Source organism: Halichoerus grypus, chromosome 9 (assembly GCF_964656455.1).
Source record: "Halichoerus grypus chromosome 9, mHalGry1.hap1.1, whole genome shotgun sequence".
NCBI lineage: Eukaryota > Metazoa > Chordata > Mammalia > Carnivora > Phocidae > Halichoerus > Halichoerus grypus.
The window spans coordinates 10,232,286-10,251,218 of record NC_135720.1 but is presented as its reverse complement, the minus strand read 5'-3'; the positions used below and the strand labels follow the sequence as shown (position 1 = coordinate 10,251,218).

Sequence of the window (18,933 nt, the reverse complement as noted above, 5' to 3'; positions counted from 1 at the left end):
CTCATCACTTGGTTTTCTGCTCAAGTGTCTCCCCACCAAATTCTCTCTATCCCACGACCCTGCTTTTTTTTTCTTGTAATTACTCTCTGAAATTGTCTTATCATTTAGTATTTATTTGCTTCTGTTTTTTGCATTTTATTTGCATTTATTGTTTGTTTTCCCCACCTCTCCCTCTAGTCCTCAAATATAAATGTCTGTTTGGGGTCCTTTTATGTCCCTGCCACTAAAATAGTACTTAAAACAGATCTGGCACAGACTAGGCCCCTAAATGAACAATTGTGAAATGAATGAATGAGTAAACTCTACCATACCTTATAGAGTAGCTTTTAGATGGTGAGCTAAAGTCTGTGGCCATCACATCAGGTTCTAATGAACTTCTTTAGGGTATGTGTCCTAAGTGAATCTATTGCCATAGGTCTAAGTAAATATGCAGTGGGAAGAAACAAGGAATAACTTATTTCTTTTTATTATGGAAAATTTCAAACATAAACACAAGTAGATGTAGATAAGACTAGCATAATGGATCCTCTTGTACCCTGTGGTGGACAGACACTAGCGTGGCCCTGTCATCCTGGTATCCAGGATGTATAATCCTCTCCTTTGAGTGTGTGCAAAAACTGTGACTTGCTTCCTAACCAATAGAATATGGCAGTTTGATGTCACCCCTGTGTGATGACTTATGTTATGTAAGATTCCATCTTGCTAACAAACTTACTCCGGGGACTCTCAGTGCTAGCTTGATGAAGTCAGTGGCCATGTTGGGCAAGGGCATGGGACAATAAACTCCAGGTGCCCTCTAGGAGCTGAGGGCAGTCTCTAGTTGACAGCTAGCAAAAAGCCAGGGTCTTCAGTCCTACAGCTACAAGGAAATGAAATCTGCCAGTGACCTGAGTGAGCAAGGAAGCGGATACTTTTGCAGTTGAGCCTCCAGATAAAACACAGCCTTGTCACCACCTTGATGGTAGGTTAAGCTGAGGACCCTAGGTGCCTGGACACCTGACCCATAAAAAGTGTGAGATAATAAACTGGTGTTGTTTTGAGCTGCTAAATTTGTGGTGATTTGCGGCAATACATAACTAATTCAGATATATCACCCAATGTAAACAATTTTCCATAGTTTGCCAGTATTGTTCCATCAATATGGTTATGGTTTTGGGGATGGTCGGGCTGGAGTATTTTAAAACACTTACAAATACTTTAGTATGTCTAACAGAGAAGGACTTTTTAAAAGTATAACGGTGATGCCAGAAAAACTAAGGCTTCACTGAGAACCAAAATAGAAGTCTTTTTAAAGCCGGGAAATTGATGGATCTAGTATATTAATTGGACACGGGGAGAAAAGGTATGTTCTATAAACTGAGTGAGAGTAACATCCCTTCGATCCCATGAGCTAAAGAACACGTAAGCATATGAGACCTTTCACTTGAAATGTCTAAGCCTTGCCAGTTATTGTCGTCGTTGTTTTTAAATAGTGCAGTCACAAAGTACTTAATTGTTCCTATCATATGTTCATCTGTCATACAAAGTCTAAAATCATTCAAACCCAATTCTGATTGTAGATTTAAGATCCGACCCATTCCCCTAACCTGCTCTGGAATGGACCCTTGTGAATGCCACTTTTTTCATAACACCTTATAATTTCATGTCCTACTATAATTGCCATCCCTACCACTTTCCCCTGACTGCAGGAAGCTCTTTCCAACTGGCCCCAGTTCTTTTTCTCTCTTGGATAAACCAGTCTCATCTACCTTTGACACTGCTCAACGACGCAGCGCTTTCTAAAGGAAATTCTCGGCGCTCTGGGTTTACTCTCATCTCCACCACCGGGGCACTTTGAGATCTCTGGCAAGCATGAGCGTTCTCTAAACTGGATACAATAGTGCCTCGCAGGGTTGCAGCAAAGATTAGATAAAGAACGTGTGTAACGTGTAAAGTGCCCAGCACTGGGAAGGCACAGCCGCTCCCCACCATTCCCTTTGTTAGTTCCCATCTCCAGTCTCTGAGCACCAGAACGCCCAGCACCGCGCCTCTCCCGCTTTCGTCGCGGGGGATGCAGGGATTTGTAGTTTTTTGGTCCCCAAGTCGTATTTCCTCTCGGAGCCAGTCGGCGAGAGGAAGAACTACACATCCCAGTGGGCGGCGAAAGGAAAGTGGGGCTCGGAAAACCGAGCGTCCCCGCCCGGCTGCCTTTGCTTTCCGCTGCCCACTGGTTGTTCCCACCACGCGAGGGCTCCGACCCCGCGCGGCAAAGCCAGGGAGGGCGCGAGCGCACCGGCGGATCGGCCGGGACGGTGGGGCGGGGCGGGCAGGGGAGGCGCGGGCTGGAGAGAAGAGCGGTCGGTCCCTCTGCTGCCGTGGAAGCTCGCAGGGGAAAGGGGAGAAATAAAACGAGTGAATCGCGAGCGCCCGTGTCGGAGAAGTGAGAAAGAAAGGGTTGGGGAGGCAGCAACCCCCGCAGAGCCTGGCCGCCACGGGCTTGTCCTCCGGGACGGAGGCAGGGATCCGGGGTTGGAGGGGACCCAGACCGCTCCACTCTCCCTGCGGGAAAACCTGGAAACCGGCCGGGCCCCGAAACCCCGGCCCGCAGCCCTCATCCCGGAGTCAGGCCTGCCTCGTACCACCTCTCCCCATCCCGTCGCCGGGCACCCCCGCCCACTCCCGGGCAGCAGTAGGGCTCCCCGCAAGTCGACCACGCGCCCCGCTGGGGGAGGAAAAGGAAAGCCGGGGCAGGCCCGGGGAGGGTCACCTCTCCGCGCGGGTTCCTCAGGTCCCCGGGAGTGGCAAGAATGGATTTGCGTGTTGCTGCGTGAATGTGTGTGTGTGTGTGTATGTGTGTGTGTGTGCCGAGGCGGCAGCTGCGGCGGGGAATAAACCCGGAGAGGCTGGGAGGCGGACCGAGTCTGCGGGCGAGTGCACGCCGCGGCCGGCCCGCGGGCACCGACCCGAGCCGTCCGCGAGCGATGCCAGGGGGAGCCCAGCGCCTTCCCGGGGGGCCGCGTCGGGCCCGCCCGAGGTAGGACTGGGGCGGGGACCCCGCGGAGCCGGTGCCGGTGCCGGGCATCGCGGGCGAGAAGGAGGAGCGGGAGGAGGAGCCGGGCTGGCTCGGCGAGGGCCGCCGCCCACCCGGCTGGGAGGAGGCGGACCCGCTCGGAGCGCCGCGCGCGCGCCGGGGTTGAGCGTTGCAAACAAGTGTCTGTGGCGCTCGCCCCGCGGCCCTGAGACGCGCTCCGCCGCTCCCCCGCCCCCCGCCCCCCGGCGGCCCTCCTTGCGCCCGGCCCGGCCCCTATGGGGCAGGAGGGAGCCAGGGAGCCGCTGGCCTTGCAGCCCACGAGCCGCCGCCGCGACCCTCGGCCGGGGCGGCCCCGGCAGCCTCGCGCGGGGGCCGCGGTCTGGGCTCGGCTGCCAGGCGCGCCGGCGCGGGGTCGCAGCGCGAGCAGCGCCCGGGCTGTTGCCGAGCCCGCTCCTGACAGAATAACGTGCTCCGTTTCCCCACCCACCCCTGGGAGGGGTTGCCGGTGCCGCGAGCTGCCTCCCAGTTTCCATCGCTCTCTCCTGGGGAGGATCCGCCGCCGGGAGGAAGGATTAGAATAAACCTGGCCGCGGCGCCGAAGTGGCTCCCGAGGAAGCCGGCGCCGGGGCCGCCGCCTCGTGTCCCCTCGGGGCGCAGCGCTCGGGGGTCGGCGGGCCGGAGCCGAGGCGCGGCCGGCGGGCCGAGGGCGGCGGGGCCGAGCGAGCGGCTGTGCGAGGGGGCGGGCGCGTGGCGAGCCGGGGGCCGGCCGGGCGGCCCCTCGCGCCCCGCGGGGCCCCGGAGCCCCGGTACGCGGGCTGGAAGCGACTGAGGACCGGCGCCGCGGGCTGCGGGCGAGCACCGTCCCTCCCGGAGGGGGACCCGGCTATGACAGCTGGACTCCCGCAAGGGTTAACCTGGGTGTCCTCGGCAAAGTTGTCGCCGAGCCGGGAGCCGGCGTAGGGGCCGCGGCGGCGCGGCTCGGGGGGCGGCCGGGCGGCCGGCGGCGGTCGTGGCTCGGCGGGGCCCGCGCGGCCGGGGGGCTTCTGGGGGCGTGCGCCCCCAGCCGGCTGCCCTCGTGGATGCCTCCCGGCGGCGGCGGGCCCATGAAAGACTGCGAGTACAGTCAGATCAGCACCCACAGCTCCTCCCCCATGGAGTCGCCCCACAAGAAGAAGAAAATCGCGGCCCGGAGGAAATGGGAGGTTTTCCCGGGAAGAAACAAGTTCTTCTGCAACGGCAGGATCATGATGGCCCGGCAGACGGGCGTCTTCTACTTGACTCTCATCCTCATCCTGGTCACTAGCGGACTCTTCTTCGCCTTCGAGTAAGTGGCAGCGAAAGCTCCGCGACGCCCTGCTCCCCTCGCCTCCCCCGACCCCTGCCCCTCCTTTCTCTACTTTCGTTTTCTAGAAGCCTTATTTGCTGTACATTGTTATATAATGCAGACCCACTTCTCCCTCTTTTTCTTTTGAAGGTCTGTTTGCTCTTTGGTCCCCAGAGATAATGCAGTCCTGGGTCGGGCTTTGGGAGTGGAGAGGGGAGAGGGCACGCTTGGAAGGTGGTTGGCACCTCGCAGGTGACTGATTCTTGGTGCTGTCTCAACTGAGTTTGGAGACTAGCAAGCCAGCCCAGATGTAGCCTTGTGTGGGAAGGGAGGATGAGGCGGATTCCTCAGTCAGGGATAAATACAATTGACTTCCTTTCTTGCTCACAAGCTATAGGGCATCTTGTTAAGCTCATTTACTAAATCTTATAGGTACCTTCGCTGAATAGTGAAGAATCTTGGTTATTTCAGGTTTACAAGTGTAGGCCACCCAAGGTGGCCTGGAAGGATAATTTCATTTTTTCATTCTCCTTAGGTGATCACTCTTGATCAACAATGTCTGATTTATCATGAGGTTTCTAAACTCTTCACTTTTAAAAAAAGTTTCAATAAAAAATATTGGAAATACACACTTTCTTCCCCCCCCCCCCCCCCCCCCCGTTGGGGAACAGGTGAAAGGAGACTTTCTCAGCCTGTTCAGGAAAAGTATGACACTGAATGGTAACTTCTGTTTCCAGAAACAGTACTTTGGGACTTTAGGGCTTTAATTTGAAAAAAGTGCATGCAAGTCTTTGCCGTTTTCAGGAAAATCAAGTTGGCTAGTAGCAACTGTCCTCCTGCCAACTAATGAAAGATCTTCTTATTTATTAATAGATTAGATAAAGTACTTTAACCACATTCCAGAATCAATTTCAATTGCTTTTATTGGGTCCAACATTTGCAATGCAGCTTCTTATGTAATTCCTGGTATCCTATGTACAATAAAAGTTGTAGCTACTCCCCCACTACACTCCCCCCACAAAAAACAATACATTTATTGGGGGTTCTTCGCGTTTCCTGTATCCTGCTTATCATGGGACATGGTACCCATTCAGTCTCCATCTTCTGTTGCATAGGGTTAATTAAACCTTTGTGTTTATTTACTTTTGTCTCTGGTAAGTATTAATAGGCTCTGATTTTGTGCCCAGTGTTTGGTATTCCAAATGCCATCTCAATCAGAAATGAATGATCTCTTGACAATGTAATACTTTTCACGTAAAGCCCTCTGACTCTGAGGGGAAACATTTTGCATCTGAACATTGTGCTATGATGAACAGTTTTAGCAGGATTGAGGTGAGGAGAAAGATCTCAGAGGTAAGCCACGCAGCGCCCCCAGGCCTCACACACAACCCCTCCATTTCTGACTATGTACATTTCCCAGTTCTCTTCCAGAAGTTTAACTTTGGGGCCCATTTGCAACTAGGGTGGAGCCTGTTGGGGGCCTCCGGGATGGGAGGGGGAGGGTATGAAAAGGCTTTGGGAATGGCAGGAGAAATGCTCTGTTCCTCCTCTCTTGCTCCCCTTGTCCCCTTCCAGAGGCAGCCACTCATCCTTACAGACCTGGGTCTGAGTCATAATAGATTCAGGCACTGGAGTGATGATGCCATGTGATTGAACACAAATGCCATCCTTCGATTGGCTTTCCTTACAGGTGGCCTTCGAGATAGATAGGATTCACTACGTTCCTAATGTTAAAAATGTTTTGAACTGATCTCTATTGGCATTTTTTGCTCTTTTTAGCAATTTTAAGAGTGGGGAAAATGGGTTAATTTTGTGAGCTTCAGCCACAGGTGTGTTTCATGCAGGGTGATGAATGTTTCATTTTCTGTGTACACCCAAATCCCCACTGTATGTTTAGAGATCCCATCTAGTTGTACTTACTGTCTTTTATTTTCTTTATTCAAGTATTGCTTTTAAGCAAACCATCATAAATTCATTTTCGCGTCTTAAGCTCTGTGTGTGTTTCTTCCAAGAGTTCCCCAAAGTCCTCACTAGTAGTTGTTAAGGATCTTTTTCTGCATCAGCATTTTGGTAACCAATGACTGTAGGAATAAACATGTGTGCTAGGATTTTATTAGGTACTATTGGTAACTTCCTTTTTAGAGAAGCTCTGTGTGTGTGTGTGTGTGTGTGTGTGTGTGTGTGTGTGTGTATTTGGTCTCCATGAGTGTTGCTTCAATTAGGCAATTTGAAATTTCAAGAAAATAGGCCAATCCTGGCCTGATGCCTCAGTTGGGAAAAATCATAGGGCTGTTCAAACTATAGAATATAATGGTTTGGTTAAGAATATTGTCACTGTGTTGCTTTTAAGTTCTTTATCATCGCTAATGACAAAGTGAAATTAAATGACTCTGGCCAAATTAATTTGATAGACTCAGAGAAGCAATTAGTTCCATGCATAGGATATGAAATGCCACAGCCTAAAAGAGATCAAGAGAAAATGCCAGTTTTGTCTGCTCACTGCCTGCCTTCCTTCTGCCCTTTCTTTAGGTATTTATTGAGCACATGCTATGTGTTTGCCTATTTGGATTAATTTCATGTCTGGATAACTTTAATATTAGTAGAATTCATGTTCAAACATCAAACAGAGTCCATGTTTCCCCATACCGTTAACAAAAGGCAAGTACAACATTTGAAAAGAAGACACAGGGCTTAGCTTCAGACCTCCTTTTTCTGTAACTCTTCGCCCACCCTATCTCTCATTCCCAACCTTGAGCAGAGGACAAGGAAGTTCGTCCAAGAGAAAGGGACTTACTTATTAGAGCACAGCCACAGGTGTTGATACTGCCCCTCCAACCCTGGGGAAAAGGCAGGGTGGGAATGATTATTCCCACATTGCAGATGAAGTGACAGAGGCATAGAGAAGTGAAATAACCAAGGGTCACACACCAACTAGTGGCAGGGCTTCAGACTGCGAAGCCCATGCCCTTTCTGACCCACGGTGCTCTCCCTCCAAGTATAGAATAGTGCTTAAAGGTATGGACTTTGGAAGGACAGATCCCAAGGTTCTAAACAGAAGTATGACCCTGGGCAAACAATTTGACTTTCTAAGCCTCAGTTTCCCAGTCTGTTAAATGGGATTAATAATATCTACCTTAAAGTGTTACGGATTTTAAATAAAAAAGTATAGTTAGTACAGTGTCTCATACATAGGCAGTACTCCATAAGCAGCACATATTATTAGAGCAAACCTTAGAAGTAGCCTTCCCAGGACTCTCTTTTCTGAGAGCCTTTGAAGGAGGGAGTAAGTGGGTTAATAAGCAAGTATAACAGTGGTAGCACATTGGGCTGAAAAAAATGCAGATCTGTGTAGTTTGCAGTTGAAATAAAGACCTTCGTATGAGTCTGAGGAGTGGCTTCACTCTTGTCCCTTTAGAGTGGGAGTCCTGCAGAGAAGTCTGGGACCCTCCTTGTCCAGACCTGAGCAGGAGCCCTGAGGAAGCCTCCAAGAAGAGGGACTGGATTTCATTTCTATTTTCAGAGCTACCATCTTAGAACCATGAAGACAGTAAAGAAAGCTACTAGAAGCTACCTGATGCAACTCCGCTCGTTTTCAAGTAGGGCCGGGCTATGTATTTTGGGGCATCTTGTGTTCAGCATATGTACTGATAGAGAATGCTAGCATTTTGTAGCTGTATTCAAGATGGAAGGAAGTTGCTCACCATGCTGTCGAGACTTGTCACTGCTCCTTGCAGTTACTGAAGGCCCGGTTCATCTGAGACTCACAGCAACGTCCTCATTCTCACATCCCCAGAAGTGCAATTTGAAAAGATCAGTGAACTTTATCAATTCATGTCTCTTCTTCTCTGACATACACATACTTGGTCTGTCCTTGTTTCGAGTTGAAATTTTGAAAATAAAAAGTCTTTGGTCCTGAACTATTGACATCTCATAGTCTCCAATCACAGGGGCAGAAAGAAGGAGATGAACCAGGCAGCCAGGTGAGGCTGGTGTTTCCAGGAGCCTCGGTGAGGTGAGGGGAGGCCTGCTCCGATCTTGGACTTGACGGTTTCCCAGTTCCATGCTGTGGTCACAGACAGTTTGGAGGTGTGACTGGGGCTGAAACACTTGGGAATGTGGACGCATTCTTAAATTTCTTGTCACTAGAAGTCCATTGATGATTTTTTTTTTTTTGAAGCCATATGTTTTCTTTTCCCCTCTCCTTCCATTTCTCCTTCCCTCCTTCCCTTTGTTTCTTCTTCCTCCTCCTCCTCCTCCTTCTTTCTTTGGCTAATCCCCTCTGAAATAATTAATGACTAATTGGTAGTCAGTGGGACTAGGGTGAAGTTTGCTTTGATGATTGAACAAGGGCCTGTCCCCCATAAATAAAGGTGCTATTTCCAATAATAACTTCTCCCTTATAGATTGGAAATCCTTTATTATTTAGTAGAAGATGCTACCCTTGTAGCATATAAGGACCCTCTCTTTTCTCAGCTGTCCTATTCAGAACTGCATCAAGTTTTCCACCATCTCAGAAAACCTATGGGAAATGTCCTGTCTTCTGGCCAGTTGCTGGCCATGCTGCGCATTGTAGAACACGGAGGGGTTGATGGTAGATGATAGTAGATGACCATCGGGATGTTACCCTGAACAGTCCCTATTAACCAGGTATATGGTGTCAAGGACACTTTATAACTTGCTATGGATCCACACAAGAATTTTAGCTGGCTTCAAAACCTTATTATTGGCCTCTTGACATGAGGGCACTAACCCGTTCATTTGTGTGTAAGATCAACACACGTAAGTTCCATGAGGGTAAGGGAATGTGTTAGTTTTGTTCACCGTTGTCCTTCAGTACCTAAAACAGTATCTGGTATGTAGCAGGCTCTCGGTGAATATTCGTTGTTTATGGAATAATGGCAATATTGAAAGGCTCTGAAAAATAACTTCCTTGTGCTTTAGTTTTTCATCTTGTAAAGTTGTCAACATTAATAAAATTTATAATTAATAATGCCTTCTAGAACACATTTGCCTTAGAAGCTTTGATTATTAGATGTAATTCTTCTGATTTTAGAATCAGGTCTCATCCCTTTTCAAGTGCGTTAATTGAAGCAGAGGAAATAAAAGGTTTTCTTAGTTACTTAGAAAACTAGTGACAGAGTTGGGATGTTCACTTGGCTAACTAAGACTTCTTTCTAGTTTTTCTTTATTTTTAAACTAAATGCTTTAAGCAACTAAAGCACTCCGTGATGTATAAGAATGTTACCCAACTACCATCAGTACCTGGAATAATTTCACATTTTATGGGTTCTTGACTTTGGATACTTGAATTTATTTAATAAAACTCTTAAGGATACTGTTGACTCTCAGCTAGTAGAAAGTAGAAAGTTATACAGAAAGAATGCCTGAGGTTCCCCAAATAGGGTAATGATGGTCAATTATTTAATGGGCTATATCTACATAACCTGAAGATTTTTCCTTTGCAGAGCAATGTTGCACGTAATTTATTCATTGCAGAGTTACTATGTCTTAGCAAGATAATTTAAGTTAAGTGTTTCAGGGAAGTGTATTCCTTTTTTTTTTGTAGCTGAGGTTGGGAAAGGGAGAACACTGGTGGTCAATAGATACTTCTAATTAGCTACATCCAGGAATTTGGATCTGATAAAAAAGTTGGCTCAGGTAAGGGTTGGGGACCATATTAATGCTTTTGTTTAGTTCATTAAATGTAAAAGTTGGTCCCAATTCAAACTAATTTTTATAAACTGGATGATCTTCTACCTCCTCAATTTCTGCCCTTTAAAAAATGTAATAGACTCATACAGAAGATTCTATGTAACATACATGCAAGTTTTGAAATAAAATACTGTAAAGACTACCTGTGCAACTACCACTCAACTCAAGAACCACATCAATACTGGGGCTTTTGAATCTCCTCACACCCTCTGGGTTTCAGCTCTGATCCATCTCCCTGCCCCTCCCTGAGGTCTTCACCACCTGAGCTCAGTCATTATTAATGCCTTGCCTCTTTTTCCTCAAGCTTTCTTAATGTATGCATACCCAAACAATAGATTGTTTAGTTTGGCTTATTTTCCTATACAAAAAATATAAAGAAAAATTTCTTTTATATATATATATATAATATTTTTTATATATAAAATTTCCACCATCTCAGAAAACCTATGGGAAATGTCCTATCTTCTGGCCAGTTGCTGGCCATGCTGCGCATTGTAGAACACAGAGGGGTTGATGGTAGATGATAGTAGATATGTATATATATATATATAACAGTGATAGCACATTGGGCTGAAAAAAAAAACGGATTCTAGTATATATATATAAAGTAAAGAAATCTTTTATGGATATAAAAAAACTCCATCTCTGTCCTTGTCCCTCCCTCTCTCTGGACCATTAAAGAGTAAGTTGCAGACACCATGTCCTTTTATATCCAACTTTTTCAGCATTTAATTCTTAAGAAAAGACATTTTCTTATGTAAACATGGTATTGTTAACCCTCAAACACAGGTTTGAGCTGCACGGGTCCACTTAAGTATGGATTTTTTTCACAGTACAGTACTGTAAATGTATTTGCTCTTCCTTATGGTTTTCTTAATAGCATTTTCTTTTCTCTAGCTTACTTATTGTAAGAATACAGTGTATAATACATATAACATACAAAATATCTGTTGATGGACTGTTTATGTTATCCATAAGACTGCTGGTCAACAGTAGGCTATTAGTAGTTAAATTTTGAGGGTGTTGAAAGTTATACACCAATTTTCAACTGTGTGGGGTGGAATGGGGTTGTCACCCAACCCCCGTTTTGTTCAAGAGTCAACTATAATAGTATCAATTTCAGTAAATTTAATGTGGCTACCACAGTCCGTATTCAAATTTTATTGTTAGGTTTAAGTTGATGATCTTGGTATTTGTTTTGTGCTTATCTGATATGTATTATTTCTCTTTTCTTCTAGCCTTCATTTAGGTGAACTGTGTATTTTTTTTTTTAAGATTTTATTTATTTATTTGAGAGAGAGAAACACAACGAGAGAGGGAACACAAGCAGGGGGAGTGGGAGAGGGAGAAGCAGGCTTCCCGCTGAGCAGGGAGCCCGATGTGGGGCTCGATCCCAGGACCCTGGGATCATGACCTGAGCCGAAGGCAGATGCTTAACGACTGAGCCACCCAGGCGCCCCTGAACCGTGTATTTTTAATATTCCATTTTACTTCCTTTAAAAAATTTAGGCTATATTCCTTTGTATTTTTTTTAGTAGTTATTTAAATATTTTATTTATTTATTTGACAGAGAGAGAGAAAGAAAGAGCAAGAGAGGGAACACAAGCAGGGGGAGTGGGAGAGAGGGAAGCAGGCTTTTGGCTGAGCAGGGAGCCCGATGCAGGGCTCGATCCCAGGACCCTGAGATCATGACCTGAGCTGAAGGCAGACGCTTAACGCCTGAGCCACCCAGACGCCCCTTTTTTAATAGTTGTGTAAGAGATCAGAATATTCATCTTTACTCTACCTCCAAATAGTAATACTGTACTTCACGATGTAGGAAACTTAAAACATTATAATTCTACTTACTTCTCCTACCCTTTGTAACTCTGTTGTCATATACTATATATCTGTGTGTGCTATAAGCCCAGTAATGTTACTACTTTAAAGCTGTCAATAGTATGTAAAATATACCTGTATGAAACAATGATAATTTAAAATAAAACATACCCACATATAAAAGCTAAAAAAATACATTTATACATATATAAAATAGAGATAATTTTAAATGGAGTTTTATGTTTATCTTTACATATTTACCATTTCTAGTACTATTTATTTCTTCCATCTATATCATTTCCCTTTGGCCTAAAGTACTTCTTTTAGCATTTCTTGGTGCAGGGCTGCTGGTGACAAGTTCTTTTAGATTTTGCTTTTTCTGAAAATGTTTGCCTTCATTTTTAAAGGATAGAAGATATTTTCACTGGATATAGGATTCTAGTTTGACAGTCGTTTGAATCAGAACTTTGAAGATATTGGCCCACTGTCTTCTGGTCTCTTGTTTCTGATGAGAAGTTAGTCTTTATTTTTAGCATTTTCCTCTGTGGTATATAATGGGTGAGTTTTTTACCAGCTGATTTTCTTTTTATCTTTTTGTTTGTTTGTTTTCAACAGCTGAACTATGGCATGCCCAGGTGTAGTTTTCTTTTTACTTATATGGCTCAGGGTTTGCTAAGACTTCTGGGATCTGTGGGTTGATATCTTTCATCAGTTTTAGAACTTTTTCATCGATTATTTCTTCAAATATTTCTTTTGTCCCTCTCTTATCCCATTTTTAAAAATAGGGCGCCTGGGTGGCTCAGTCGTTAAGTGTCTGCCTTCGGCTCAGGTCATGATCTCAGGGTCCTGGGATCGAGTCCCACATCAGGCTCCCTGCTCGGCAGGAAGCCTGCTTCTCCCTCTCCCACTCGCACTGCTTGTGTTCCTGCTCTCGCTATCTCTCTCTCTGTCAAATAAATAAATAAAATCTTTAAAAAAAAAAAAATCTGTGTGTGTGTGTGTGTTTCAGTTTGAATAATTCCTGTTGCTCTGACTTTGTTTACTGATCCTTTCTTCTGCTGTGTCTTGTTTATGTTAAACCATCTGTAATGTCTTATTTTTTTTTTATTTTGAGCATTTCTACATTAAAAAATAGTTTTTTATATAAATAAAAAAATAATTTCTATTCTTCTCCTGAAATTCTCCATCCATTTATGTCCATATTTTCCACCGGATCCTTTAACATATATATATATTTTTTTTTTTTTTCTTTTTCTTTTTTTTGTAGTTATTCTAAACTTCTTGCCTAATGATTCCAGCAGCTGTATCATCTCTGGGTCTACTTCTTTTGGTTATTTCTTCTCTTGACTATGGGTTATATTTTCTCCCTTCTTTGTGTGTCTCATAATTTTTGATTGCATGTCAGATATTGTGTGTAAAAGAATTGTAGAGGATGCAGCAATTTATTTTTTTTATTTTTATTTTTTTAAGATTTTTTATTTATTTATTTGACAGAGAGAGACACAGTGAGAGAGAGGGAACACAAGCAGGGGGAGTGGGAGAGGGAGAAGCAGGCTTCCCGCTGAGCAGGGAGCCCGATGCGGGGCTCGATCCCAGGACCCTGGGATCATGACCTGAGCCGAAGGCAGACGCTTAACGACTGAGCCACCCAGGCACCCCGAGGAGGCAGCAATTTAAAAGGGCATATCATGCTACTAGTGTGTGGGCTGAGTAAATCTAATTTGTTATTGAAATGGGTGTGGTCTGTACTGAAGCTTTAGTTAGATCCATTTCATCGTTGAGTTCAGCTGTTTCGAGGGCAGAGACTTTCCCTTTAGCAGGAATTGGGATCTGAATTCTTAAGATTTCTTTATGCTTTATAGCCCAGCCCAGTACCAGCTTACCAACTGTGGAAGATTTCTCAGCCAGTCCATTAGCATTTTGGGTTACTGGGGAGTTTTCTTTGCTTTTAGCCCTGTCCCAACCTTCTTCATCTCAGCCCACCTCTCTTGGTCCAGCTGTCTGGCCTCAGCTTTTGGAGGGTTGCTGCAGTGCCTACAGTGAAGGCCTGAAGCGCATAAGGGAGATTTTCTCAGTTTTCATGCTCTGATCCCTGCCTTACCCTTGGGAAGGTCTTATATCCCCAGGGCAGTTGCCTCTCAACTCTCCTGCCCTACCCCCCAGCCTTTGGCGTACTGTTGCTGTGTTTTTGGTAAGGATCTATGGGAAGGAGTTGGCTGGTGGTGCAGACTTACTCTGTGGCTCAGGCTCCCAGTATTCTTATCCATGCAGCCATCCATATAGCCATTAAACCTGCTTAAAAATTTACCTGTTTTCTCCTTACTCCTGGATATGGTGGATTCCTGTTCTTCCTGCCACTTCGCTAGGAATGAGAGCAGCTGTTGGCCTTTTTTCTCTTGGGAAGGGCTCAACACATTCAAGCTTCTTTGCATCCTCAGTTCCCTGATATATTTAAAAAAACCGCTTTTGTAGCTAATCTGGCTTGTTCTCATTGTCAGAGTGGGAGTGATTGCTCTTACAACTTTCAGCTTGTGATTTTTCTAACTTAATGTGTTTTTCAGATTCATGTATGTTGTTGCATATATATGTAATTAACTTTTATTGCTATCATATTTGGTTTGTATAAATACACTCAATTTATTCTTCATACTATTTCTAATCTTTCTTTTTTGGACTTCTTGCTGATTCTTGGCATTTACTATCATTTTAAGGGGTAGAATATGCAAAGCTGCCTCTTCATAGGTTTTGATTTCCTAAGTGTGTCCTGGCAATGACTATGACATCTGGGCTCAAATGCTTAGGCCTGGGTAACAGAATTTAGTATGGGATTCAATCTATTATGCTTTTATATGATGATAAAGTAGTTTTCAAAAGATAAATCATAACTATCACCTAATCATTGAGGTTATATACAATTAAGAGCAAGGTTTACAGGTAAATGAGATACTTTATCACAAATCTTCATCTGCCATTTTAATTTGATGCTGGTTTTTCATTGATTAAAAAAAAAAAAGCTTAACTTTTTGTCCTCCACTTATAATACTTTGAGTGTGGAAGCTCTTCTCTGATCCCATGTCTAGCTTAGATACAAACCCTCAGAGTACTAGTAATGAAGGTTCTGTTACTGACCTCTTCTCATGTGGCTGGTTTTAGTTGAAAGTCCTGATAGAAGGGATTTATGATTGAACCAGCCAGCCCTCAGCTCTTGTAGACTCTTCAGTCTCCCTGGTGCTCTACATGAGAGAGAAAATCTCTTTCTCTGCCATGAGCAGTCCCAGAATGAAGAGAGAGGTGACAACTCTGTGTGTGTGTATCCTTTTCCCCTGACTCCATTCTTCTAATCTGTAGAAGCTGTGCTATCCTTAATTTAGGCCTATTTTTGCCTCTTCCTCCTTGGCCCTTCACAGCTGGGAGCTAACACACCATTGGAATAGGCTTCCCTGTCTCCCTCTAGAGAATTTTGAGGTAGACTTTCTTTCAACTGTAATGAGACCTTTAATTTTAGAACATTTTAAGCACATTTGGACAGAACACACCATTTTTAAAAATAGGAATACAATAATTTCCATACATCTTCAAACTGAGTTTTAAAAATTGCTGACCTCAAAGTCCATGGGAACCTGGTCTGTTGAGAGCCATCAAATATGACAAGGCTGGTGGCTGATAGAGGAGGGTGTCAGCCAGTGGCCCTCTGGGGCTGGATGTGGTTTGCCTTCAGGTAGCCTTACCAGCAGAGGAATGGCTGTCTAACTCACTTGGGAAGGGATTTAAGCTCCTTAAGTCTGGTGTCTTTTCAGGCACTTCTCAAGAATACAGAGAAACAGCTTATTTTAACACAAAACACTGGAGTCTATTAGAGGTGTTTGTTCTACTTGCTGAGATGAGAAATTATTGCCTCCCCTTGTACAGCTAGTAAAAATAAAATGAGTCCCCAAAATGTGTATTCCTGACTACTTTCTTGACAAAATCTAGTGTCCTTCTTTCTTGTTTTTATTTTTCCCTTTCTGTCAGTGGTGTAGGGGATTGTGACTACTTTCTCTTTACTTGAAACTTTTTCTTCCTTTAGCTTGAGGATGTTCATCTCCTGCTTACCATTTTCTTTTTCTTTTTCTTCTGTATATCTGTTGTTTCCTGCTTGCCCTGAATTCATTTTGCTCATCCCCCTTCTCCCTTTCTTACTTTCTCGAGCAAGTTTGAATCATCATGGTGATCCCTCTTGCCTCTTCCAATGTGATTTTCATCTCTTGCTCTCCTTCTCCGTTACTTGGAGCACCAATCTTCTAGTCTTGAATTACTCCTGTCTGTGGAGATCTCTTCCCCAGGTGTCCTCTGATGCCCAGGGAGCAAGGCATAGAGCACCACATGTGTTGTTCCTGGATCCATCACTGTGAGTGAAGAGAATCCCTCCCTGGTCCCCAGTACTGCAGTTTCCCCTTTTCTCACGTACTTCAGCCCTTCATCCTCTATTGATCCTTTCCTTTAATGTCTCTTGGGCTGTATTCTTCTCTGTGTCCATACTGATGTGGTAGTTTTCAAACATATTCGTAAAATCTTTAACTCTCTTTCCATTAAAAAAAAATGGAGTATAATTCTTCACCCTTTGAATGTGGGTCTGCCTTAGTACTCCATTCTAAAGAATAGAACATGGCAGAAGTGATGTATGTGATTTCTGAGGCTAGGTTGGACATGTGATGAAGCTTTCATCTAGTGCATGAGTTCTCTCTCTCTCTCATTTGGGACGTGTACCTTTAGAGCTCTGAGCTACCACTTGAGAAGTCTAGCTACATCACATAGAGACTCCCCATAGTACAGAGACCACATAGAGTGAGTCTGGACCATATATAGAAAGTTGCCCATGGGGGCGCCTGGGTGGCTCAGTCGTTAAGCGTCTGCCTTCGGCTCAGGTCATGATCCCAGGGTCCTGGGATCGAGCCCCGCATCAGGCTCCCTGCTCAGCGGGAAGCCTGCTTCTCCCTCTCCCACTCCCCCTGCTTGTGTTCCCTCTCTAGCTGTCTCTCTCTCTGTCAAATAAATAAATAAAATCTTTAAAAAAAAAAAAAAAAAAAGAAAGGTGCCCATGGACCCCCAGCTCTTTCCGCCCAGCTGTTTGTGTCTTCCTGGCACAGCAGCCAGCCATGCAAGTGAACCTTCACATGATTCCATCCCCCCTCTTCCCCTAGTCTTTGAGCCACCCCAATGGAAGCCAAATGGAGCAGACATGAACACTTCCTGCCACGTTCTCTCCACATTGCAGATTTGTGAACAAAGTTGTTGTTTTAAGCCACTACATTTTGGGGGAGGTTTATTAGACTGGAAAACTTAACTACCAGAAATTCTCAGATGAAGTGTTGAGACTGTTTTGGAGTATGCAGCAATGAATGTGTGACTAACACTAAAGTTATAGTGCTGTAGCTTGAGAATTAAGAAAATTTTCTTTTGGTAACATCAAGGTTAGCTTTTCTCACTCACTGCTCCAATTCCAGTGTGTCCTTGAGGAGGAAGGAGTTGCAGCTCAGTTCTGCATCCACAATTGTGCAAGCCCTGGGTCTCCCTTGGAAGAGGTGTTTTTGTTGTAGGGTAGTTTGAGCTCAGTGGTGTAGGTCCTCATCAGCTCACACCTGGACCACAGTCCCAGCCTTCTTTCTCAAATTTTCTTCTGTGCTGTGTTTGTTACATTTATAGTGATAGACTCACACACCCATTGCATGGAAAAGTAAATCCACACGAAACTGTTGAAATCTGGTGTTCAAGACCTTTCTACTTTTCTCACAACTTATTAAGATAGATGACAGTCTCTATATTCTTTGAGATCTCTATGCAGACCCATCATCTGTTGATTTTGGAGAGGGTTGAATGTGGAAACGTGACCCTAGTAGGGACTCCTCTTCGATATTGTTGTATACTAGGATGCTCATTCTTCCTGGGATATTGAGACCTGGCTTACCTAGCCATACTTTTGATCCACTGAGGCCTTTCTGGTAACAGCCTATGGTTGCCTTGTGTCTGCAGAGCTATGTTGCCCCAGAAGTGGGCAGCTACACAGCTAGTGACTCCCAGTGATCTGATCTTTTGAGCGGGCCTTAGAAGTATATAATAGATGCACTTTATCATCTTGAATGGTACTATTTTGGGGTCTTTTAATGCCATGAATTTCCCATACACACATTCTTGATGACAGATAAGGGCATTTTTGAACATATAAGCCAAAGTCAAGTTAAATTCTGGAGCTATATATATAGCTTATTTGTCTTTCTGACCAGGGAGAAAAATTCTTTGCTTGGATTGCACACTTACTAACTTGGTATAAATTTTCCTGCTTCTCTTTAAGATGGCAATACATGCAAATCAAATGCCAGAATGGTCCCCCCACACGTTCAAGAGGTGCTTACTACTGTATTTAGGAAACACACTGACTTTGTGTTTCTGTTTCTACTCCATTAGCTTTATACGTATTTTGTGCAGATATTTTAAAAGGTATGGTCTTGTCTTTTATTTTTATTTATTTTTATTTTTAAAGATTTATTTATTTATTAGTAAGAGAGTGTGTACAGGGGGAGGGGCAGAGGGAGAGAATCTTCAGGCTGACTCCCTGCTGAGTGCTGAGCAGGGAGCCCGACATGGGGCTCGATCTCAGCACCCATGAGATCATGACCTGAGCCAAAACCAAGACTCTGATGCTCAAATGACTGAGCCACCCAGGTGCCCCAAAAGGTATGGTCTTGTCTTTTAAAGGTAAAGAGATACTGAAAGTTAGAGAAGCCTACTCTTTGTCCTAAAATTATTCTTTAGTCAGGATTAACATTGAATAAGATTATATACAGGAATTATTTCTTCTTTGGCTCACAATAAAAAAATAAAGGTGAGGGGTATTATTTTTAAACTATATGTCTTTACTGAGCTAGAAAACTATTAACATTTTATTTTTTATTTACAAGTTGAAGTGGCAACAAAGAGTCCCATTCATTCCTTACTGAACTTTTCCTTCCTCTTGGCTGTGGATGGTTATAGTGATACAAGGAATGGTGGATCTGTTCTCTAGAACATGAGCTTAATATTCTTCTCTAAAGAG

General features: G+C 44.5%; 1 protein-coding gene across 2 annotated transcripts in view; it reads left to right on the top strand.

Moving 5' to 3' along the window:
* The first annotated feature begins 3,742 nt into the window (after positions 1–3,742).
* ZDHHC14 (zDHHC palmitoyltransferase 14) overlaps positions 3,743–18,933 on the top strand; it is a 265,569-nt gene continuing 250,378 nt past the window's right edge. Inside the window, exon 1 of one of the 2 annotated variants that reach the window (XM_078054521.1) lies at positions 3,743–4,334. In XM_078054521.1, the coding sequence (XP_077910647.1) occupies positions 4,090–4,334 (245 nt within the window). In that variant the 5' untranslated portion in view covers positions 3,743–4,089. The remainder of the gene's footprint in view (positions 4,335–18,933) is intronic. The other variant, XM_078054520.1, reaches the window with a different exon arrangement.